The sequence below is a fragment of the Rhamphochromis sp. 'chilingali' genome (genome assembly GCF_963969265.1).
Source record: "Rhamphochromis sp. 'chilingali' genome assembly, chromosome: 7".
Taxonomy (NCBI): Eukaryota; Metazoa; Chordata; class Actinopteri; order Cichliformes; family Cichlidae; genus Rhamphochromis; species Rhamphochromis sp. 'chilingali'.
Genome location: NC_137934.1, coordinates 37,157,195 through 37,179,203, shown reverse-complemented (window position 1 = coordinate 37,179,203; position 22,009 = coordinate 37,157,195). Strand labels below are relative to the sequence as shown.

General features: G+C 39.7%; 1 protein-coding gene across 3 annotated transcripts in view; it reads right to left on the bottom strand.

The window, feature by feature from the left end:
* Window positions 1–258: 258 nt before the first annotated feature.
* The window catches only part of ano2b (anoctamin 2b), a 64,545-nt gene continuing 42,794 nt past the window's right edge, over window positions 259–22,009 (bottom strand). For all 3 annotated transcript variants that reach the window (XM_080887892.1, XM_080887894.1, XM_080887893.1), the window contains 6 exons: window positions 21,182–21,324; window positions 14,357–14,509; window positions 13,724–13,776; window positions 11,797–11,975; window positions 3,429–3,534; window positions 259–929 (listed from right to left, as the gene is read on the bottom strand). In XM_080887892.1, the coding sequence (XP_080744018.1) occupies window positions 549–929; window positions 3,429–3,534; window positions 11,797–11,975; window positions 13,724–13,776; window positions 14,357–14,509; window positions 21,182–21,324 (1,015 nt within the window). In that variant the 3' untranslated portion in view covers window positions 259–548. The remainder of the gene's footprint in view (window positions 930–3,428; window positions 3,535–11,796; window positions 11,976–13,723; window positions 13,777–14,356; window positions 14,510–21,181; window positions 21,325–22,009) is intronic.

The following is a 22,009-nucleotide window of genomic DNA, read 5'->3' as shown; positions in this document are numbered from 1 at the left end:
AAATGTGGTATTTTTCAACTGCTACAAATTCTGTAAACAAAAATACATGAATAGCATAAGCACATAAAGCAGGAAACTATTGACAGCCCTAATGAGGAGCCACAATGTCTGTCAGTTTAATCATGTTGGTTAAATGCTTATTAAGACTACCCATTAGTTCATAGTCCTCTCTTCATCTCCAGTCTCTTCCAGGTTCCTGCAACATTTAGTTGTTTAACCTAACATGATGATTATTGCTTCTCTACGCTATGAAGCTAGTATGCCTCACTATTTTGACCAAAAAGTAAAAACGACAACTCTGTCAGGTAAACAGTCAGTGAGAGTAGGAACAACACATACATACACACACACGCTCACACCCATTTAGTCAATCAATGTGAACATTGCAGAGTCAACCACTCACATATCAGTGAATTTAAAATTTATGTTCAAAAGGTAAGCCACACATACCGGGACACAAAAGACACAGAAAAGACATACATGGACCGAGTCACCCAAGTGACAATCCATAGAACCAGCTGAAGCACCCCCGTAACGTGTGTTTCATCTCACACCGCTGTGTGTTTTGAATTCTCGTTTTCCTTCATGGGCGAAGAGGCAATATTCCTGTTGAACTGGCTGAAACTGGCTGCCCTGCATCTTGCCCTTGGCCCTCCTCCTCCTCGGTCCTCTCCAGCTGTGGGCCCCGATGGTAAAGTACTGTAGCGACCCGGGATCGGCAGATCCTGCCCTGGGGGGAGCGTGTTGCCGCTGGGGTGGAGGGTGGCATCCTTGGCAAACAGCCGCTGGATGAGTTGTAATTTCTCCTTCTCCTCCTGTAAAAAGACATCGACCAGGAGCTTCTTTTCCCTTTTGAGCTGCTCCACTATGGTTTTGGGAACATCAGGAATCACCCAGGCAACCACGAGGCTGAGGAACATCACCAGGTTCTTGAAGAATAGGAGAAAAGTGGGAATATAAGTGATAGAAAGACTGATGCATGTGGAAACAAGTGCGATTGATGATAACTGTGACAGTGACATACTGTATATCAACCATATCAATGTCACTGAGCCATTATGTCAAAAATATATACGCGGCTAGCGTAACACGCCAAAGTTGAAATAATGGATCCTGGCACTATTACAATTGTCCACTGGGTTATACCTGAGAACCAGCTGATCAGTGATGATCCCTGATAGCAATTTGGACCAGTTTAATGCAGAAGCTGATGTTTGCCTTTGTGCAACTTTGAGGTCTTTGCTCAAATCAAAGACAAACCAGTTCAAGTGATGAGAACGAGAAGGTACAGTCTGTAAATTTTTCACCGCAACACGTCAGTAGATTGAAGATTGCATTCATCTGTAGTGAGCAGAGATGGGCAGTAATGCATTACTGTAATCCGATTACTTTTTTCAAGTAACGAGTAAAGTAAGGGATTACTATTGCAAAAAAAGGTAATTAGATTACCGTTACTTTCCGGTAAGCACACTGCGTTACTAAAACTGTAATTTTTTTTGTGAGTGTCTCATGACAATGATGTAAGCGAGCGCGACGTTCGTGGCATATATCGAGTGCGGGAGAGAGTATGCCCGTGCAGCTTTTAAAGTGTGGAAGTACTGACCTTACTTTGAGCTTAAAAACTTAAGCTCAAAGTAAAAATGTGACAAAAAAGTGACAAAAACATTAGCGTCCACTGTTCACTGCGTGGGAAGAAAACTTCTTTTTACAGCAAAAAAACCCCTAAACTTCCAAGCAAGTACCGAGTACGCACCGAGTATGCTACGACGTAATGGGAAATTCACAGACAAACTTCCACTGACCGCTGCGGCACACCTGCACCAGGGCAAACCTCTGCCTGCCCCACTCCTGCTATACAGGTGAAAATAGAGCAACAGGACCGCTGAGTCTTTGATTTTATTTATTTTCTGCTGTGTTTTACTTGCATCTATTGAAAAACTGAGTGTAAACACAAAAAAATATTTTATTTTATGTGCAGGAATGTGCAGAAAATAGGTTTAGATGTTAAACAAATTTCTTCCAGTCAGAGAATGTTGCATATAATTTAATGTTTTCTTGATGCATAAAGTCAAGTCATAAAGATTAAAACTAATAAAAACAAATTTTAAAAAGAGACTTTTTCCATTTGATTACATTTTATATGATGGATTAGGCAGAAAGTAGAGCTGGGCTGAAAGATCTATTGCTTTATCACCTATTCAGGTTGTAAATCATGTTTTTAAAAGTAACTAAGTAACTAATTACTTTTGAAAATAAGTAATCAGTAAAGTAATGGGATTACTTTTGGGGAAGTAATTAGTAATTAGTTACTGATTAACTTGACCAACACTGGTAGTGTGTGTACTCTGCGTATCTGTAACCGGAAGGTCGCCGGTTCGATCCCCGGGCTCTCTGTCCTGGTCGTTGTGTCCTTGGGCAAGACACTTTACCCTACTTGCCTACTGGTGTTGGCCAGAGGGGCCGATGGCGCGATATGGCAGCCTCGCTTCTGTCAGTCTGCCCCAGGGCAGCTGTGGCTACAACCGTAGCTTGCCTCCACCAGTGTGTGAATGTGAGAGTGAATGAATAGTGGCATTGTAAAGCGCTTTGGGTGCCTTGAAAAGCGCTATATAAATCCAATCCATTATTATTATTATTATTATTATTATTATTACTCAGATACCAAAGTGACTCCGGACTTTTTCCCCTATCTGCGCAGGCCGTCACTCTATTGTTAACCGGAGCTGTCAGTGCTGGGTGAAACATTCTGAAGAGTCCAACATGGACCAATGAGTGAGAGAAGCTCACTTCTGACCAATGACAGCAATACTGAAGTGAGTTGTTGAGGATTTCCCAAACTTTTCAGTCTGTGAGCACTGCTGTTTTTTCTGTTGTTATGCTCAAGGGTCGTAAAAATTACAATTTCCCTCTGACAAACAGTTTGATTACATTCTGATGCCGTATGAGAGTTTATTCAGGACAACAATTTTACATCTATTTCAGATAGTTTTACTAATGCAACTATTTATGGGAGTAGGATTTTTAGTGGAAATTGCAGCAATCACAGATAAAGGACATAAGTGGGTAAAACTAAAAATGATTTCTCACTGTTCCATTCACATCACAAAACAACTATTGAACCAAAAGTTTAAGAGCAACTGTATAGTACCTGAATTCTGGTCATGATTATTTCTTAACAGAAATAAAGAATGAAACTTTAACAACTTGTCCAAGGACATTTGAGAAACATGAAGCATCTGGTTGTTTTCCTGACCATAATGAGAGCAGAGTGTGATCCACTCAGTTTGGAATGACTGGCCAAAACCCCCCCCCACACACACACACACACACACACACACACACGTTTCTTTTATATGCATCGCTGCAAATGCAGACAGGATTTAAAAAAAAGAAAAAAACAGAAACTGAGTAATACACTGAAATTGCACCTGGAACAGAATGACGAAGGCGAGCCTTGCAGCCAGGACACACCAGTACTGTTTAGAGAACTGGTACGCGTCTGGAGACCATGGGGGTTCCCTGTAGTCTTTATACCTAGAACAAAAAAAAATAAAATAAAATAAAACACCCATGGAGACAAGAATATCTACGAGTCCAGAGTTTGAGAATATGAGGCAAACCTAAGATTAAAACTGATTTACAGCATCTTTATCTAGCTGAGACTTTGCCTAATCAAAACATATAGCTCCTTGGCTCAGTCGAGAAACTTAAAGTGCAATAAACTTTATCAGGATTCCTTTCATTTGTTGTCCTTGTAGTAAACACTCTTTATTGTACCTTCAAAACAAACATGGGGAAACTCAAACCACATGTTGTACAAACTGTCTACATGCTCCAAATAAGGACAGAGGCAGAATAAGATAACAAGGACTAAGAATAACAGCCAAGTGCACAACAAAAAGGTAGACAGGGTAGAGCCATTTTACCACCACTTCACACTTTGACATTATACCTGGAAACTTCACTTAACCATAACTACTACTATCCTCACCCAAACCCTTACCAATCATACTAAAAAGCACAAACTGAGATTATGGGGATTTGTCGTTCCCCAAATCTTGAGTAATTAGATTGCGGTTCCCACAGGATCAGCAATACCAGATGTGATACAGAAATTGTGTCAGTCTGTTTTAATCATCACAGAAAGATGTCGTCCAAATTCAGTTCAAGGGTAAAAGAAGGTGAGGAGTGAACACGTGAAATTAAAAAAAATAAATAAATAAAGCACAGTTGGTTCATTATTCATTATTCATTCATTATATCTTTAACTTTAAAAAAAAAAAAAAAAAAAGCGGTTTGTTAACACTGGAGAAAAAATGTGAGTTATTTGCTGCTGGAAGAAAGACATGAATAATATAGTTGGTACAGCTGGTACATTCAGGTACCAGAGCTGCTGCTGCTTCTGTATCTGTTGGCTAAAATGCAACCAGAGAGGATTAGAAAACAAATGTCAAGTTGCAACTGGACTGTTTGAGATTCAGCAGTATTATGAAATCAAAGAGACCCTGCTGAGTGAGTGTTGGAGAAAACCTCAGTGGTTTGTTGGCAATTTTCCACCCACTCTCTCTTAAAATAAAATAAGTGAAACGGACAAAAAAAAAAAAATTCCCAAGAAAATAAAAGCATTTGTGGACAGGCATCTGATTTGAGCTACTGCATACATAAACTAACAGTCTAGATGATCCAACTTCAGCACAGCCAAGATTATTTAGATTTCCAAGTTCCTTAAATTCACTCGCTCCTTAATGAAGGTTGCACCCTCTTTACATCCTACTTTAGGATTTTAAAAAAAAGCATTTTCAAAAGAAAGGCAATGAGCAATAACTGTGGGTTAAAATACCTCCATCTAAACACATTTAGTAAAATTGTGGGTATTGAAACTCCAAATAACAATACTACTATGCATGTTATGGAACTGGCTGAGAGACCTTTGCAACCTGCAGCATTATGAGATGTTATGAAATATCACTAAAATGCCAGTAAAAGCATTGAACAGCCTTAACCTGTAAACATCTGAAACGTTGAAGCTCACCAGAGTTCAGCAGCAGGTTACTAATCTGACCATCAACCAACCTTCTACAAATATGTAGAGAATGACACTTGGCTTTATGTTACACTGCTTTTGGCCTCCGTTTTCACAGCTATTGTAAAAGAGGCTGCATTTTCCTGTGGGATGCAAAGTACAACATAGAGCATTCCTTTGAAGCCAAGAACTAGGAGACAGTCCCTCTTATTGTTAACCTCAAGCACATCTTTAGGCAGAAAACGCGTCGTCTGAAACCACTAAATGTACAGAAGAGTGTGGAGACAAAGACTGGCTTTATGTGGAGCTGTAGCTATAGACAGTAGACATCTATTCAACATTAGGTTGAATCAGTGCACATTTAAGACATGGAGACACTCAAAATCAGGTTAAAAAGCAACATTTACTCCGTACTTAAAAATGTACTTTAGTGGAGACTTAAAATGTTATGAAAAGCACAACCAAAGAACGATTTTCAATCAAGTACTCAAACTTTAACTGCTTGCACTATGCTTGGATCAAGTGTGGTGCAAAGGTCCTCTCTCACTTCTGCAGCAATTTATGGAAACATGATTACAGAGATTCTGGGACTCTCCACCATTTGACCCTTAGAACTGAAGAAGCTTCTCGGATGAGAGGTGAAACGTCTTCAAGCAACTTAAAGAAGTCCAGACGCTTTTCTTTCCAAGCTCTTTAGACTACAATGACCTGGATGACTGAGAGCCTTCACAGAAATTACAGAGATTGTAATATTCTTTTGAGCATGAAAGTCAGAAAGTCAGTCATTTCTTTCCTGCATTTATAACTCGATCAGTTCTGGAAGATCCCCAACAACACTGGCTCAAATAAACCCGCAAATCATGACAGAGCTTGAACCTGAAAACTATATTCCTTATATTTTACATAGATGTATTTAAAACTGCACACCCCAAGAAGCAAAACAAAAGCATAACAGAAAAGAAATGCAGGAAGCTCGAACTGCAGGGCAGTTTAACACGTCACGCAAACAGGATGTCTCACATCAAAGTTTTACATTAAAATGACTGCACAACAAAAGTCAATTCCACACACTGTCATGAAAAAATTCCTCTGAAGTCAAAATAAATTAAAGGGACTGAATGAGCTGCCTCACTAAGCACTTGACTAACAGTATAGAAATAACAGAGAGGGAGGGGAGGGCCAGTGTGTGTGTGTTAGCATGGTCTTATGATGCCTGACTCCTTCTCCTTATACAGTCATGAGTGAGGAATGCTGTCCGTGAGAGTCAGTCTTCTTTCCCTTTCTTTTTCCTTTGATCTAATCATCTGTCTCTCAGTCTCTCAGTAATATTTTTGCAACATTTTGTTTTAGGTCATCTTGAAATATAAAAAAAAAAAAATGAAATAAAAATAAAATAAGACCAGTCTCTGTCAGTTTAATTCACTTAACACTTCTTAGGTGGAATCACAAATACAGTTGTGCTATCAAAGATGATTTTTCTCTCTGTTCTTGTGTGTGTGCACGCATGTGTTTTCTCAAAGCTCCATGTTTGGTTAAAATAGTGGAGCTCTGCAGCACTGAAGCATTTAACTCAATATTCTTTCAGAAGACCTCTCAATAAGATTAGGGTTACTATGTGAGACGAGCGTGTTCGTCTGGGTCATTCCCATCTATAAATAAATAAATAAATAAATAAATACACAGTAAACCTGTGTTACGCAACATGGTAGCTGTTAGCTATCATCCTGTTTGTTGTACGAACATATGAGCTTCATATTGGATCCATTTGGTAGGTTTGGCATCACCCCACATTTGCCCCAAACCCCTTTAACCCTTGTGCAGTTTATTCATTGTCTCTAGATCGCTCTAGGCAGGAAAATGGAGCCGGATGCAATCTTTTGGAGGGCAGACTTTGGGGGCACAAAATTTTATGTTGTTTTTCCAATGAGGTCACGTTTCATTTCAAACTAAAAACATGGAGGATTATTTAATGCTGGCAAATGGCAGTATATACTGTATTAAACTTTACACAATATGTGGATCAATGCAATCAGCGTACAGTAATATAAGTCTTGAGCCAGTCCCCATCTCTTTATATTTCACTAGGAAAATGTGATTCAGTTAAATGTGCAAACATACATGGAAATACAAAACATAAGGCAAAACCACAGTTGTACAATTCAAAAAAATAATAATAATAAAAAATGTAAAGTCAATATTTTATATGACCACCTTCGGTGTTGCCGTGATGTAGCCAAATCAGTCTGGTATTACGTCACAAAGAACATAATAAACTGACAGAAAACCAAATCAAATGTTCTTCAACACAGCCTGAACTCTTTAAGAAACTTTTCATGTCATTCTTTTCCTGTAATTTCTTCAAGTAGTCTTCAGGAAGGGCATCTGGCAAAATAAAACTCCCAAATCATACATAGAGCTGTAGTAACTCCTTATACATAAGGGAGTAGCTAAAAGTAGCAGTCTGTTGGTAGCGGTCTTTAAGAGGCTTCTTGAATGACATTCCAAAGCTTTTTGGATTTCGACTGACTTTTGTTCTGTTCTGTCAAAATTATCCCACACTGCTTCAGTAATGTTGTAGGTCTGGGCTCTGGGGAGGCCAATCCATGACAGTGTTCCACTATGTTTTACAGATTACTGTACACACTCACTACTGTACCTTTCTCCTGACCTGTTCCCTATAAGTTTCAAGGTTTTTTTTTTTACTGTGCTATGTTTGTCACAACCCTATTACCCATACTCTCCAACCTGAAAAAGTAAGTTTTTAAATTATTGTTTCATAAATTCTTGACTTAACAGACATTAGTTTAAGCAGCTTTAGAATTCTTGTTCAACATTTCACTTGTGACATTTTTGTTTTTGCTGTAATTCCAGTTTATTTTCAAATATTTGCTCAAATACAGTATTAATATACTGTAATGGCAAACTAATACAGAGGCAATATATTAAAGTTTCAGTCAGGTTTCAGAGCTCATCAGAGCACAGAAACAGCTTTAGTGAAGGTTACAAATGATCTTCTTATGGCCTCTGACAGTGGACTCGTCTCTGTGCTTGTCCTGCTAGACCTCAGTGCAGCGTTCGATACAGTTGACCATAATATTCTATTAGAGTGATTAAAGCATGCTGTAGGTATTACAGGTAATGCACTGCAGTGGTTTGTATCATATCTATCTAAAATTAGAAATATCCTGTCTCAGAGTGACGCTGAAAAACTAGTTCATGCATTTATTACTTCCAGGCTGGACCACTGCAATTCATTATTATCACGATGTCCTAATAACTCCTTAAAACTCCCATGATGCATTGAGTTTTTCCTTTCCAGTCACCTTTCTCACTCACTATGTGTTAATAGACCTCTCTGCATTGAATCATATCTGTTATTAACCTCTGTCTCTCTTCCACAGCATTTCTTTTATCCTGTCTTCCTTCTCTCACCCCAACCGGTCGCAGCAGATGGCCGCCCCTCCCTGAGCCTGCTTCTGCCGGAGGTTTCTTCCTGTTAAAAGGGAGTTTTTCCTTCCCACTGTCGCCAAAGTGCTTGCTCATAGGGGGTCATATGATTGTTGGGATTTCTCTGTATCTATTATTGTACGATCTACTGTACAATATAAAGCATCTTGAGGCGACTGCTGTTGTGATTTGGCGCTATATAAATAAAATTGAATTGAATTGAATTACTAAACCAAGCACTGAAAATAAAGAATATTTTCTCCTAATGCTGAGAGGAAACCTCTCCTTACAAATTATTTGATAATCCATTGCATAACCGCTTAACCCTCAATTGACTTCCTGCTGATAAGCCTGTTAGCAAAGCCAACTTCCCGTCAGCTCAGGAGTGAGTACTGTCTTGATATAAAGCAGGTATATACCTAAATGGCAATTTTAACAGTTTTCCTCTAAGATTATGATTTTCAATACATTTCCATCTATAATGGTATGGAACGCCAGGACTGCCATAATGAATTAATTAAATACACCATTAAATAATTAATTAAATGTGGCAATAATTAATTAAAATTGGAATTAATTAATTAAATAAATAGTTATGACACATGTAATTAATTAATTATTGACACATTTAATTAATTATTTATGTATTTCACATTTTAATTAATTATTGACACATTTCATTAATTATTGACACATTTAATTAATTATTTAATGATATATTTATTTATTTCATTTTGGCAGTCCAGGACTGCCAAAATGAAATAAATAAATATATCATTAAATAATTAATTAAATGTGTCAATAATTAATTAATTACATGTGTCAATAATTAATTAAAATGTGAAATACATAAATAATTAATTAAATGTGTCAATAATTAATTAATTACATGTGTCATAACTATTTATTTAATTAATTAATTCCAATTTTAATTAATTATTGCCACATTTAATTAATTATTTAATGGTGTATTTAATTAATTCATTATGGCAGTCCTGGCGTTCCATATAATGGTAGGTTCCTTGTTTTCTGTAAATCACTCGAAATCTACACTTTCAAGCTAAATATAATTTTATTATAACCAACTTATATCAGTAGATGTCAGACACATGGAGGTCAAAGGTCAAAGATGTGATATAAGAGGAGGTACAGCCACTCCAAATCTGTTTTAAAACTGATTTTTTTGTTTTGTTTTAAAAGTGAGCTTTTACTCTACGCCAGGGGCTACTCAACATCCCACACTTCAAATTTCATCTCCTTAAATAAACAGTTTTGAAATAGCTATACACTAAAAAGATATAATAATATAAAAATTATTTGTTTAAAGTTTTAACCAGATACACTGTTACTGCTATTTTCATATAAATTTACACAAAACAGCTAACATCAGCATCACAACATCATCAAAAATGGAAAATAGAAAAGGAAAATGTCCTTTTCTTGACATAGTCTTAAAATGTTTAACTCTTTGTTTCACATTCAGAATTTTGATGACACCGACAACACTGTAGGACAAAAAGGACTGCGGAGATGTACAGTCATGCTCTGCTCACTGATGCAGAATCTTCAACTTCCTCACACTGCTGTTTTTAAAATTTTATTAAAAATGTAAAACCTTGGTGGGTAGCTTCTGTCACACCATCCATCTATTTATCCACCCATCCATATGCAGCACCACCCCCCTGCCTTCATTCATTCATTTCCTCACTGGTATTTCTATATCTTTCCATTTCAACAGTTTCCTTACTGTCTTAAAAAGCATTCCTTTGTATTATTATCTGATCATCAGTTCAATGATATCTCCCCTCATCTCTGCATCCTCTGAATGGATGGATAGTTATTATCCATCCATTCATCTTGACTATTGCATGCATTCATCCATATGTCCAGAACCCCAAATTAACTGGGCCAGAAAGAAGAAGGAGGAAAAAAAAAAGGCAACCATTGTCTGGAGAATCTGAAATTCAGAGCTGAATCATTTGCCCTGAGCCCAGAGGCACTGCCCACATCAGCAGCACTGTCTAGATACAGTCTATACATGACTACACAGCTCTGCTCACTGCAGACACACAAAATCTTCCTGGAACATCCTGCAGCCAATTTCACGCCTATGAAACGTTCAAGGCGAACACTATCTGGTCATTCTTGCGATGTGACATATCAGCCTACAGTGGTACAAAGACTGCATTCTCGCATAGTAATTCTTTGCCATCTTATGTAACAGCAGGTCGGCCTCAGTTGTCTGTGGGCGCTGGCATCCATGACCTTTTCCTCTGCAAAGCTTTATATTGATATTATGAAAGAGATGCTTACCAGTGGAATGAGTGAAAATGCATAAAAGATACAATTGTGCATTTTGCAATAATGCCTTTCCAATCCATTCTTGTTGTTTCCACATTCAAAGTGGCATTACAGTTTGCATGAGGGTGCGATGGTGCGTCTTAATCAAGAACTTAGTTCCTCGCCGTTTAATTGAGTGTTTCACATTTGTAGCTAGCACAAAATATTAATACATCAATATTTGGTATGATAGTGACGACTACAAAAGGTTTTTGATTCATTCAACTGCAGCCCTTAGCCCTGTAGCACAACCCAACTCAAGAAAAATCAAGTGAAAAAAAAAAAAAAATCAATAAATCAGCTGTCCCTCCCTCAGATTGGAGTTTAATATTAGATGCAGAACAGGCCTTCAGGTTGAGCATTAAAAAGTGTTTGTTGTACCCAAAACAAAACACTCTTAAGCAATCCAAACTTGTAATGATTTTCAAAATTAGCAACGTTTAACTAAATTTATCACAGAAACATTTTTGAGACCAGTGATAAACGTTCAAAGCACTAAATAAAGTTCCTAAACTCAAATACAAGTTCAGATATAAAGAGAAGATTTCAACTCCATGAAACAAACATTCTTTAGTCAAGATTAAAGGGCCATTAACCTTAATTTATACATAATAATCTGAGTGAATCCTTGTTAATAGAGACACTGTTTGCATGTTTCTGCAAAGGCCAAAATTATAAGTTATGACAAAACACAGAAATGCTGTTTTATCCTTCCCCAAATTAAATTCCTCAGATGTAAAAATAGATGAATTGGCCTGAATGTTTTCTTGAATGCTCACCAAATACTTCACTGGCAGTTGAGGGAACAAAAGCAACAAGGCCAAACGCACAGCGTTTGTCCATGTATGACAAGTGAATAAACAAGTTGAATAGGTATTCCCATGTTGACTGGCTATTTGCTGAATACAGAAGTGCTCGTCCCACAGAAATGTGAGCAAAACGTAATTGCTACAAATATACTTCGTGAGCATGGGTGTGTGTTTTACCGGCATAAAGTTATGTTTCCAAGCTCAGAGTTCTGTGGTGCTGTGCCAGGTTTTAAATCGGACACGTTGAAGTAGGACAGCGTGTGGTCAATGAAGCCGTGCATGGTGCCCGTCGGACTGTACATGTACTCGTAAACGAGCCTAGGGATGAAGTCGGACGTAAAGGAGATCACAAAGGCCTATAGACAGAAAGACAAAGAGATCAAAACAGAAAGAGTGAAACAGTCTGTCTGTCAGGACCAGTGATATAGAAAAGTATAAAAACTGAATCATGTTTTATGCTGTTCACATTTCTTCCTTCACTTTTTATATATGCAAACAATTTGATTTTTAAGGAAACATTCTCACAGTGAAGAATGTAGCTTATTAAGCTACTGTAAGACCAGAATCAAATCAGAATACGATCAGCTATTACTCAAAGCCAAACTATCTGTAGCTGTAAAGGACAGAAAACCTCAGACTGATGCTTGTTCTTTTCAGTGAGAGGAGGGACAGGGGTTACAAAGAGCAAAAATCTGGTAAACTGTGCATTTGTTTAATATACATTTGAGTTTAAGGAACATTAAAGTCAGTAGAACTGATAGATACACATCTGTTATTGTTGTGAAGCTCCTGGTCAATCAATCAATCTTTATTTATAAAGCACTTTTCATACAGCAATGTAGCACAAAGTGCTTTACATGGTTAAAAGCAGCCCACCCCACCCTGCCCTCCAACTCACTCCCCACACTCTCATTAATATAAACAATCATGGATACATACCACCCCCCCCCCCCACACACACACACACACACACACACACACACACTTAAAAAGTAAAATTGGGCTGGACAGACATGAGCCAGGTGAGGAAACGCTATCACAGGGAGCCGTCTGCACCGGGAGCCGGTCACGGACTGCAGCCTCCAGGCTGGGCACACAGCAGGAGAGAGGCAAAGAAGCCCCCCAGCCAGGCTGAGAAGACCCACAGAGCCCCAGCAGCCACGGTCCACAGTGTGTGTCCAATCCCTCAGATCTAGATTACATTAAAAACTCCTGCTGCTTGTTTTTGGATCTGCCACAAATCTGTTTAGTATTAAAAGTAAACTACCGTAGATGGGCTTTAGCTCACTGGCCAGAGACAAATGCAAAGCAGAACCTTCCTGACCCCCCTTCCCCCTCCCCTCCACAAACATTGCATATTTATGTATTTCAGATACAACTCTGTAAATTGACAAAAGGTCTAATCAGCAGATCCAAAAGAGTATTTCACACATTATCCATGCCTGCGTGTAAAATTTGCCCCAAAATTGCAAATATCTTTTTTTATTAAAAATCTATAATAAACAATTATTTAACTACTTATTAACTAATCAGTCAAGAAATATGGCCGCCCATCCAGAGACTAGTTCTGTTGAAGGTTTCTTCCTTTTAAAAGGAGGATTTCCTCACCAGGTGCTGCTCAAAGGAGATCTGTTTGGACCCGTTTGCACTTTACACTTGTTCTCTGTTCTTTCATTTGATAATTTCTAAGGCACTTTGAATTTCACCTATCTTATAGCAGCACAGAGATCTGTGTTAGAGAAGTCTGGAAATGCACCATTATGCCAACTTTGTTAGTGCATTCCTGTCTCCGGTCTCTAAAAACAGGTAACATTTAATCTTATAAAGACATGAAGAAGTGGAAGATCCATGCAGTATATGCAACATATATACTATACAACCATTTTCCCCAAGATAAACTGAGCTGTAGAGGACTTTAAATTGATTACCAATTGCACCAACAGTGATAAATGTTTAAGTGTTTGGGTGTTTTGTGAAGTAATTAAAACACATATATTACTACAATATTTGTAGAATAATTATCTTCAGGTTTTTATTTTGCATGCATCTGCCTCATTTACTAATTTAGAAACCTGGAAGAGTGGAACACTGTGTTTATACTTACATTTATAATGACTGAGAACTTGCCCATTCCACTTAGTACATTGTACCAAATGCCTGTAAGGTGAGAAGCAAAAAAGACAGAAGGATAAGTTGAAGGGAATAAACAGGAAAAACAGGAAAGTCTGTATTAAGTACAGTAATAAAACTGTATAGGGACTGAGACAGTCAGTTAAACTTTACCTATAAAGTATTTAAAGGATATATTTATAACTGAGTGTGATGCAAATGTTAGCTAATTTTTAAGTGATCTGCATATAGACCAGAGCTTAGCTACACATAGACAAATAATCCATCTGATGATTATGAATTTACTTATTTTAATAATCCAAAGTGAATTATTTCGCTGGCAAACCATCATTCTGGTGATATCAGTTACCTAGAAAAATGTTATTGAATCGGTTGCCTTACAGTGTGGCTTTTGGGCTTATTAAACCTCTTTAAAAGTATCTGGGTACAGTGAAAAATGCTTGGAAATCAAGCTGAGAGGTTTCAGTCTGTGTATTAGTGAGATTAGCCAAACTGCCTGAAGCCACTGCTAACTCAAAGAATCAAATCAGACTGGTTTAAGATGAGTTGTAGCATCTTGTTGATGCTTAGAATGGCGATTCATAAACTGAGTGTCAGATTAGCTTACCAATGTCTTTAGCTCGTGCAGCGACTGGCCTACGCAGCTCTGTAACAAACTTCTTGGCATCCAATCTGATCTCAATGATATTGTTCAGCAGGGCAAAGAGAGGAGCCAGCGGGAAAGAAGCCACGAACAGAGAGACGAAACCAAACTGGATGACTGCAGAAAGAGAAACAGTTATTACATCTATCGGATGTATAATATAGGACATTAAAACGTTTTTTGGTAATTTGTCTACATGTATTCAGATAAATAAGTTCTATATTTAAACCAATATTTACAATTACCAATTAAAAAAAAAAAACACTGCTTACATGTTAATTGTTGATATATCCCATACTTCCTACTGTAATTTTGCTGATGATATTAATGGCCATTCTACATGTAGATGATGTGATGATCTAAGTATAAAGATGAACAATACATCTGCTCCCAAAGCCTCATGCAAAACAAAAACGGGACTCATGAAAGTTTCATTTCATGATTTTACATTACTTAATTTATGATGTCTCAAGGGCACAAAGAACATTGAACCATTGAAAAGTAAAACAAATCAGATGTTTACAACGTTCAAGTTTATGTCACATGCTAACATAAGCCCCAGTGTTTGGCACATTTTGCTTTGGAGAGAAAAGTTGTTTAACTGAAAATCTCTGGATCTGCCTCAAAACTGTTTTCAAGTTAACCCTTGTGAAGCTGCAGTTACGTCGACAGGTTTTTGGACGATGATGCTTGTTTTTGGCAGTTTTGTCCCTGTACACCACCACAGAGTTTTAAATCAAATGATCAGGATGTAATTCAAGTGCAGACTTTCAGCTTTAATTCAAAGGGTTCAACAAAAGCATTAGACTAACTGTTTACGTCAGCTTTTATGCAAAGTCTCCCATTTTCATAGGCTTAAAAGAAATCACACAATTGACAGACAAGCAGTTTTTATCTTTCAATCAAGTTTCCACAATCTGGTAGCTTCATAAAAAGAATGAATGCACTGGGGCAGCTCAGCAAGCCACAGAAGATGACTGCAGTGCAAAATGACAGAATTATTTCCTTGATTAGGAAAAAACACTTCACAACATCAACAAACCAACATTTTCAAAGAAGTGACAATGGCAAAGTCTACAATTGCCAGTATGAATGAAAATACAGAACAATGTGACCAGTGGTTTGCGCCACTGATGATGTCAAGAGAAGAGCACAAAGAAGCAGAGAATCGGCTCTGAAGTGCATAACATCATCTGTCAAACATGGAGGAGGCAGTGTTATGGGATGGGCACGTATGGCAACCACTGGAACCACATCAATAGTGTTAAATAATGATGTGACTGCTGATAGAAGTAACAGGATAAATTATGAAGAGCACAGAGTTGCACTCTCTGCTTAGATTCACAAAAATGCTGCAAAACGGATCAGATAGTGCTTCCCAGTGCACATGGATAATGATCCAAAGCATACTGCAAAAGAAACCCAGGAGTTTGTCAAGGCAAAGACACGGGATATTCTTCAATGGTCAAGTCAGTCACCTGATCTCAACCCAAGACAGCAATCTTCGGTGACTGAAGGTAAAACTGAAGGCGGAGAGACCCACAAACAAGCAGCAACTGAAAGCAGCTGCAGTAAAGGCCTGAAAGAGCATCTCAAATTTAAACTATTACATTTGGTGATGCTGATGGCTTCAGGCGGTAACTACCTTCAAAAAATTTGCATCTAAGTATTCAATCACATATTGATTGTTTAAAATCCACTATAGGCAAGCTACCAAAGAAGCGCCACTGCTCAAATACTTTGGGTTCCAATTGTATTTCTGCTCTTCCACATCTCACGCAATATGAGAAGGAAATCAAACCCACAACACAGGAAGCACATTTTTTCAGTAGCCACTAATACACCCTCGGATTGACATTTGTGAACAGTCATTTGTCTGGTCAAGAGTCACACTGTCTGTCTGGGCTTTTTGGTGGTTCAGAAGATGCCTTTTATGGTTAAACCCTCTGCTGCAGCAGCCAAGCTGAGACATTTTTATGATTAAGCAGTGTTTAATGGGGGTGTGCATCTACACTGTGTGCTGTGTGACTGAGATATTTAATCAGGTGGATTTAATCTGAATTTGTCAAACATCATAATCAATATATCCGTGTAGGTTTTGTATAACCATAGATGTTAGTCAAAAACAATAGGTTTAGATGGATGAATACATTCTTTTTAACCACACAGAGTGGAAGCAGTAATCTAGAAAGTAGTATAAAGTCTGGATTTTTGGCTGAGGACCATAAAGGCAGTTAGGCAGTTTATTTGGACACTGGGTAGAACTGGACTAGTATTTGTTAGAGCAAATGTGCTGTGACATCAACTGAAATCTTGCTGTGATACAAATTTTTCTCCACTTAGTATTGTAAAAGCTTTCATATGATATTAGCATCAATAACCTCAAGGTGGGCTTACAGTCTGATTGGTTTGACAAAGCAAAATGGGGCTGGGTTTGGAGAAATAAATTGTCTAACAAGTCGTCTCATGATCAGTTCACCCGCTTGTAAAGAATGCTGAAAGGAAACCTGAGAAACACAAGGCAGTATTCCTGACTGCGGCCAGTGCAGGACTTCTGTCAGAGCATTGGAACTTTAGCAGTGTGGGAACGGGGATTTCCAGCGAGCGGAAGACTGACGGCTTCACCTCAAGACACTACACTGAGACAATGAGTGGAAAGGAAGAAAATACGGCCGAGGCACAGCGAGCGCTAAAGGGCAAGCTTAGAATAACCCAACATCTACCTGAGCCGAAGTTAACGAGTTCGACCCAGTCACACAAAGAAAGACGCGCATACATTAAATTAAAAAATGAGTTAACACAAATCCAGACTATCCATTCACACACACTCGCTACAGTGCGTGTGTCAGACATTTCTGACATTCCTCTGTGTGCCCTACAGCTACAGCCCAGTCTTCTTGTTCCGCCCGTCCTCACTCTATTCATGTCACATGAAATAACTAAAACACAGCAGAAACATAAAAATCACCAGGTTTTCATCCAGTTTGACCTGGATTACTTTACAGCAGTATAAAACTACCATCATTTTGATGTTCTTAATAGAAACCAAGTGTAAGGTTCCCACAAACATCAAATTCTGCCAAGAAAACTTCACTTTGAAAACACTGTTACACAAGTTCTATATGGCACTGATATCCAAGGAAAACACGGCCCATTTTATGGGTTCACGAAGATCAACACCAATTTTTTTTTTACAGGTCAAGCTTGTTGATGCATGTTTGTGAAACTGCTGCAGCGCTTAGACTTCTATCAGCAGTGGGGAAATGATCAGACACCTCAAGCCGTGCAGCATGGAGGCCAGCGCTGCATGTCTCCTTCAAACAGTGCACGTCTTTCATTTGTTTGTTGATTGTATCTCAGTTTCTTGTTTTCTTTTATTCTCTGTACAAAATTAGGGTTCAAATGTATGTTCATTTATCTATTCAGTAAAACCTTTTGAAAGAGGCAGTTTCACAAGCTCACTCTGAATTAGATTGGTTGATTACATTTTTTTGAGTCAATCAAAGAAAAATGTAGGGGCTTAAATGAAATTTAGTCAAAATAACACTAGCTTCATTGTTTGCAAAACAGGCATGATGCATGGAATTTACTCTCCCCTGTCATAGGTTATCCTCACTGTATTGGCTGTTGTGTTTTAGCTGTGCCTTTTGATGAGAGATACAAAATGCTTTGTTTTGTTTCTAATGAGCTTCAAAAAATTTTTAAATCTGCTTCTTAAGTTTGAAGTAAGTAACAGTTTCTGGGTCCAAATGCTCCTCTATCCATCCATCCATCTTCTTCCTCTCATCCAACTCGCCCTATAGCAGGCTGGGTATTGAAGATATGCGTAGCTTATTTGAGAGTTTAGAAATGTGTTAGGTAGGATGTAGAATTATTGTAGAGACACTGACACTGCCCTGGATGCAATAAAGGCCTGAGTGTGTCATGAATTTAGGAGTAGATTTCTAGGAGGCCCACCCACTTTGAACTGTGAAAGTAAGACAAAGAGAAGTTAATGTTGAGTGGAAATTGCCCAGGGGAGACCTGGGTGGGGGTCTCAGTGTTTGTAATATGTTAACTCTGTTTTCTCTGTTGTGTAGAGGAATTTGGTGTAGTTCAGGTGAGGAGATTACTTTTATGACCGGCAGGAAGTCACAAACAGAGACACACACACAGTGCTTTGACTGTTATGATGCACCCACACCTACATGCACACTCACTCACGTGCACTCACATAGACATACGAGTACGCGCACACACACAGGCACTCACGCGCTCGTGCATACACACACAGACAGAGTTTGCAGTACACCATGGGGGTATTATGATAGGGTCGCTTCTATAAAGCTGACTGTAACAAACAAAGGAGTGGAAGATCTGCAGAGGGACACCGGCCTTGCACGTCTTCCCTTCTAGAAGATGCATGCTTAAATGAAGATGAATAAAGATGAATAAAGGTTTTGTGAAAATGACTACTGAGTTCCGGTGCAGTCTCTGGATGCCCGAGGAATAAAAAGAACCGGGGTGAAACTGATTTCGTAACAGTATGCTAGACAAATTGTCAGCCTGTTGCAGGGCTAACACAGAGAGACACACAACCAGTCACACTCACATTCACGCCTATGAACAATTTAGAATCACCAGTTAACCTATCCCTAATAACCGCATGTCTTTGGGCTGCAGGAGGAAGCCGGAGTACCCGAAAAGAAGCCACGCTGACACGGATTGAACAAGAAAACCCCACACAGAAAGGCCCTAATCACAGCGCCACCAGGTACCAAAAACCTGTCAGTACCACAGAGTGAAAAACATGGTCAAAATGATTTAAAATCCAATAAAACAAGAAGTCTGTTCTCTCAGGGTTCACAGTAAAGCATAGCATTCAGCCGTATTGTGAAAAACAACATTTACAAGGTTTCACTGAGTTCAAAGCTGCCAGTCAGCAACCTCACTGATATCTAACATGTCACCCAGTGCGAGCTGGAGGCCATCACCTGATGAAGCCAGCAGAACTACATCATCTGCAAAAAGACAGGGATGAGATTCTGAGATCATCTAAGTGGAAGCCTTTTGCCACTTGGCTACGCCTAAAAATTATGAACAGAATCGGTGACAAAGGGCAGCTCTGGCAGAGCCCATCACCCACCGGAAACGAGTCCGACTTATTGCCAGCGGACTAAACTCCTGCAACAGCTGTATCACGCTTCCCGAAGCACCTCCCACAGGACACCCCAGGGACAAGGTCGAATGCCATGTCCAAGTCCAGAAAACACATAAACTTGTTGGCCAAACTCTCATGCGCCCTCAAGTATCCTCGATACTGTATCTGAGGAGTATGGCATCTTACCTGTCTAAGATGCCATACAAAGAACTGAGAAGTTGTTGCTTATCCAAGGTGATTTTAAACACTCAACACTGATGGCAAGCCTATACATTTAAAATGGCGTAAATAGCATGGAGTGGTGTCAGGCAATGATAAGTTGGGCAGCTCCAGCTTACAGTGGTTTATTGGAATCCTTGCCATCCATCCATCCATCCATCCATCCATCTTCATCCGCTTTATCCGGGGCCGGGTCGCGGGGGCAGCAGCCTAAGCAAAGAGGCCCAGACCTCCCTCTCCCCAGCCACCTGGTCCAGCTTATCCGGGGGAATACCAAGGCGTTCCCAGGCCAGCCGAGAGATATAATCTCTCCAGCGTGTCCTGGGTCTGCCCCGGGGCCTCCTCCCGGTGGGACATGCCTGGAACACCTCACCCAGGAGGCGCCCAGGGGGCATCCTTGTCAGATGCCCGAACCACCTCAGCTGGCTCCTTTCGATGTGGAGCAGCAGCTGCTCTACTCTGAGCCCCTCCCGGATGGCCGAACTTCTCACCCTATCTCTAAGGGAGAGGCCAGCCACCCTTCGGAGGAAGCTCATTTCTGCCGCTTGTATCCGCGATCTCGTTCTTTCGGTCACTACCCACAGCTCGTGGCCATAGGTGAGGGTAGGGACGTAGATCGACCGGTAAATTGAGAGCTTCGCTTTTACACTCAGCTCCCTCTTCACCACGACGGACCGGTGCAGCGTCCGCATTACTGCAGCTGCAGCCCCAATCCGTCTGTCGATCTCCGGCTCCCTTCTCCCATCACTCGCGAACAAGACCCCGAGATACTTGAACTCCTCCACTTGGGGCAGGAACTCATCCCCGACCCGGAGTGGGCACTCCACCCTTTTCCAGCTGAGAACCATGGCCTCAGATTTGGAGGTGCTGATCCTCATTCCCGCTGCTTCACACTCGGCTGCGAACCGCTCCAGTGCGAGCTGGAGGCCCTCACCCGATGAAGCCAACAGAACCACATCATCTGCAAAAATCAGAGATGAGATTCTGAGGCCACCAAAGCGAAAGCCCTCCGCCACTTGGCTGCGCCTAGAAATCCTGTCCATAAAAATTATGAACAGAACCGAAGACAAAGGGCAGCCCTGGCGGAGCCCATCACCCACCAGGAACGAGTCCAGGAATTCCCACCAGGAGTTCCTGGTGGGTGGGAATCCTTGCCATTATTATAAATAAATATTCTAAATACTATTGTTCTTATTTTAAAAACTAATGCCTCCTGTTTTTAATATTTTCTGTCTTTCGTCTCTGCTTGCCTTCCTGTAAATGTCCCTGCATTCCACTGTAGTATACAGAGTTCATCAACTCACAGCACTGCACAGTTTTGCAGTGACATCTGTTGGAAAGCAGCATAATGTAAACGTCTTATGTGTCTTATATAAGTTTTCAGGCTACAGACTGTGAGGCCATTTTTCTCTGTGTGTATGCATACTCACTCATCTCCATGTATTCTGGAGTGAGGCCTTCAAAGGGAGCCAGGGCATAGTCCAGGTTCCACTGCTGAGGTGGCTTCTCTTCCTCCCTCGCCTTTGGTGTCGTTTCTTTTTCCTTTAATGTACGGACCAATTTCTTCAATTTCCTGTTAAAATGAAGGAAGATGAAAGTGCAAAGACAATAAAAGACTTTACCTTTACTGCAACTGTACTATGTGTAAGGCTCCAACTGACTGCTGGGTTATAGCTGTGATTAATCCCTACTGCAAAAATCCATTCTAAAGTTGTCAGAGGCAGGGCATGAATACCTTCCACTCACAATTCCTGCTTTCTTGTTTACTTTCAGTAAAAGATATCAAAGCTGGAAACTAAAATAGGTGGCACCGATGCAGTTGAATGAGTGCAATGACTCCAACAAAACGATCGCATTTGGAGTTTCTAGCACAGCACAGAGTCGTTAAAACTCTCTAGACCTTAGCTGGAACAATAAAAGATTTGCAGACTGCTTGTGAAACATAATAGCAAAATAAGTATTTACAGAGGTGCTGAAATGCTGATGTTTGTTGAAAACCCAGTGAACTGACAGCCAGGGGCTGAATGTTTTAGGGTTTTTATGTAAGCGAAAAAGGGAACAGCCAACAGAGAACTGAAGAGACAGTGAAGGAAAGTGAGAGCATGGGTGTTTCTCTAAGAATGCACTCTTACATGAGTAATACAACCATAAATATGCATGTGTGTTTGCAGTTTGGTGAAGGGATATACAATACAACCTAAATATTTTTTATGTTTTGTTTGCATAAACACACATGGAGCAACAGGGCACATGTGATG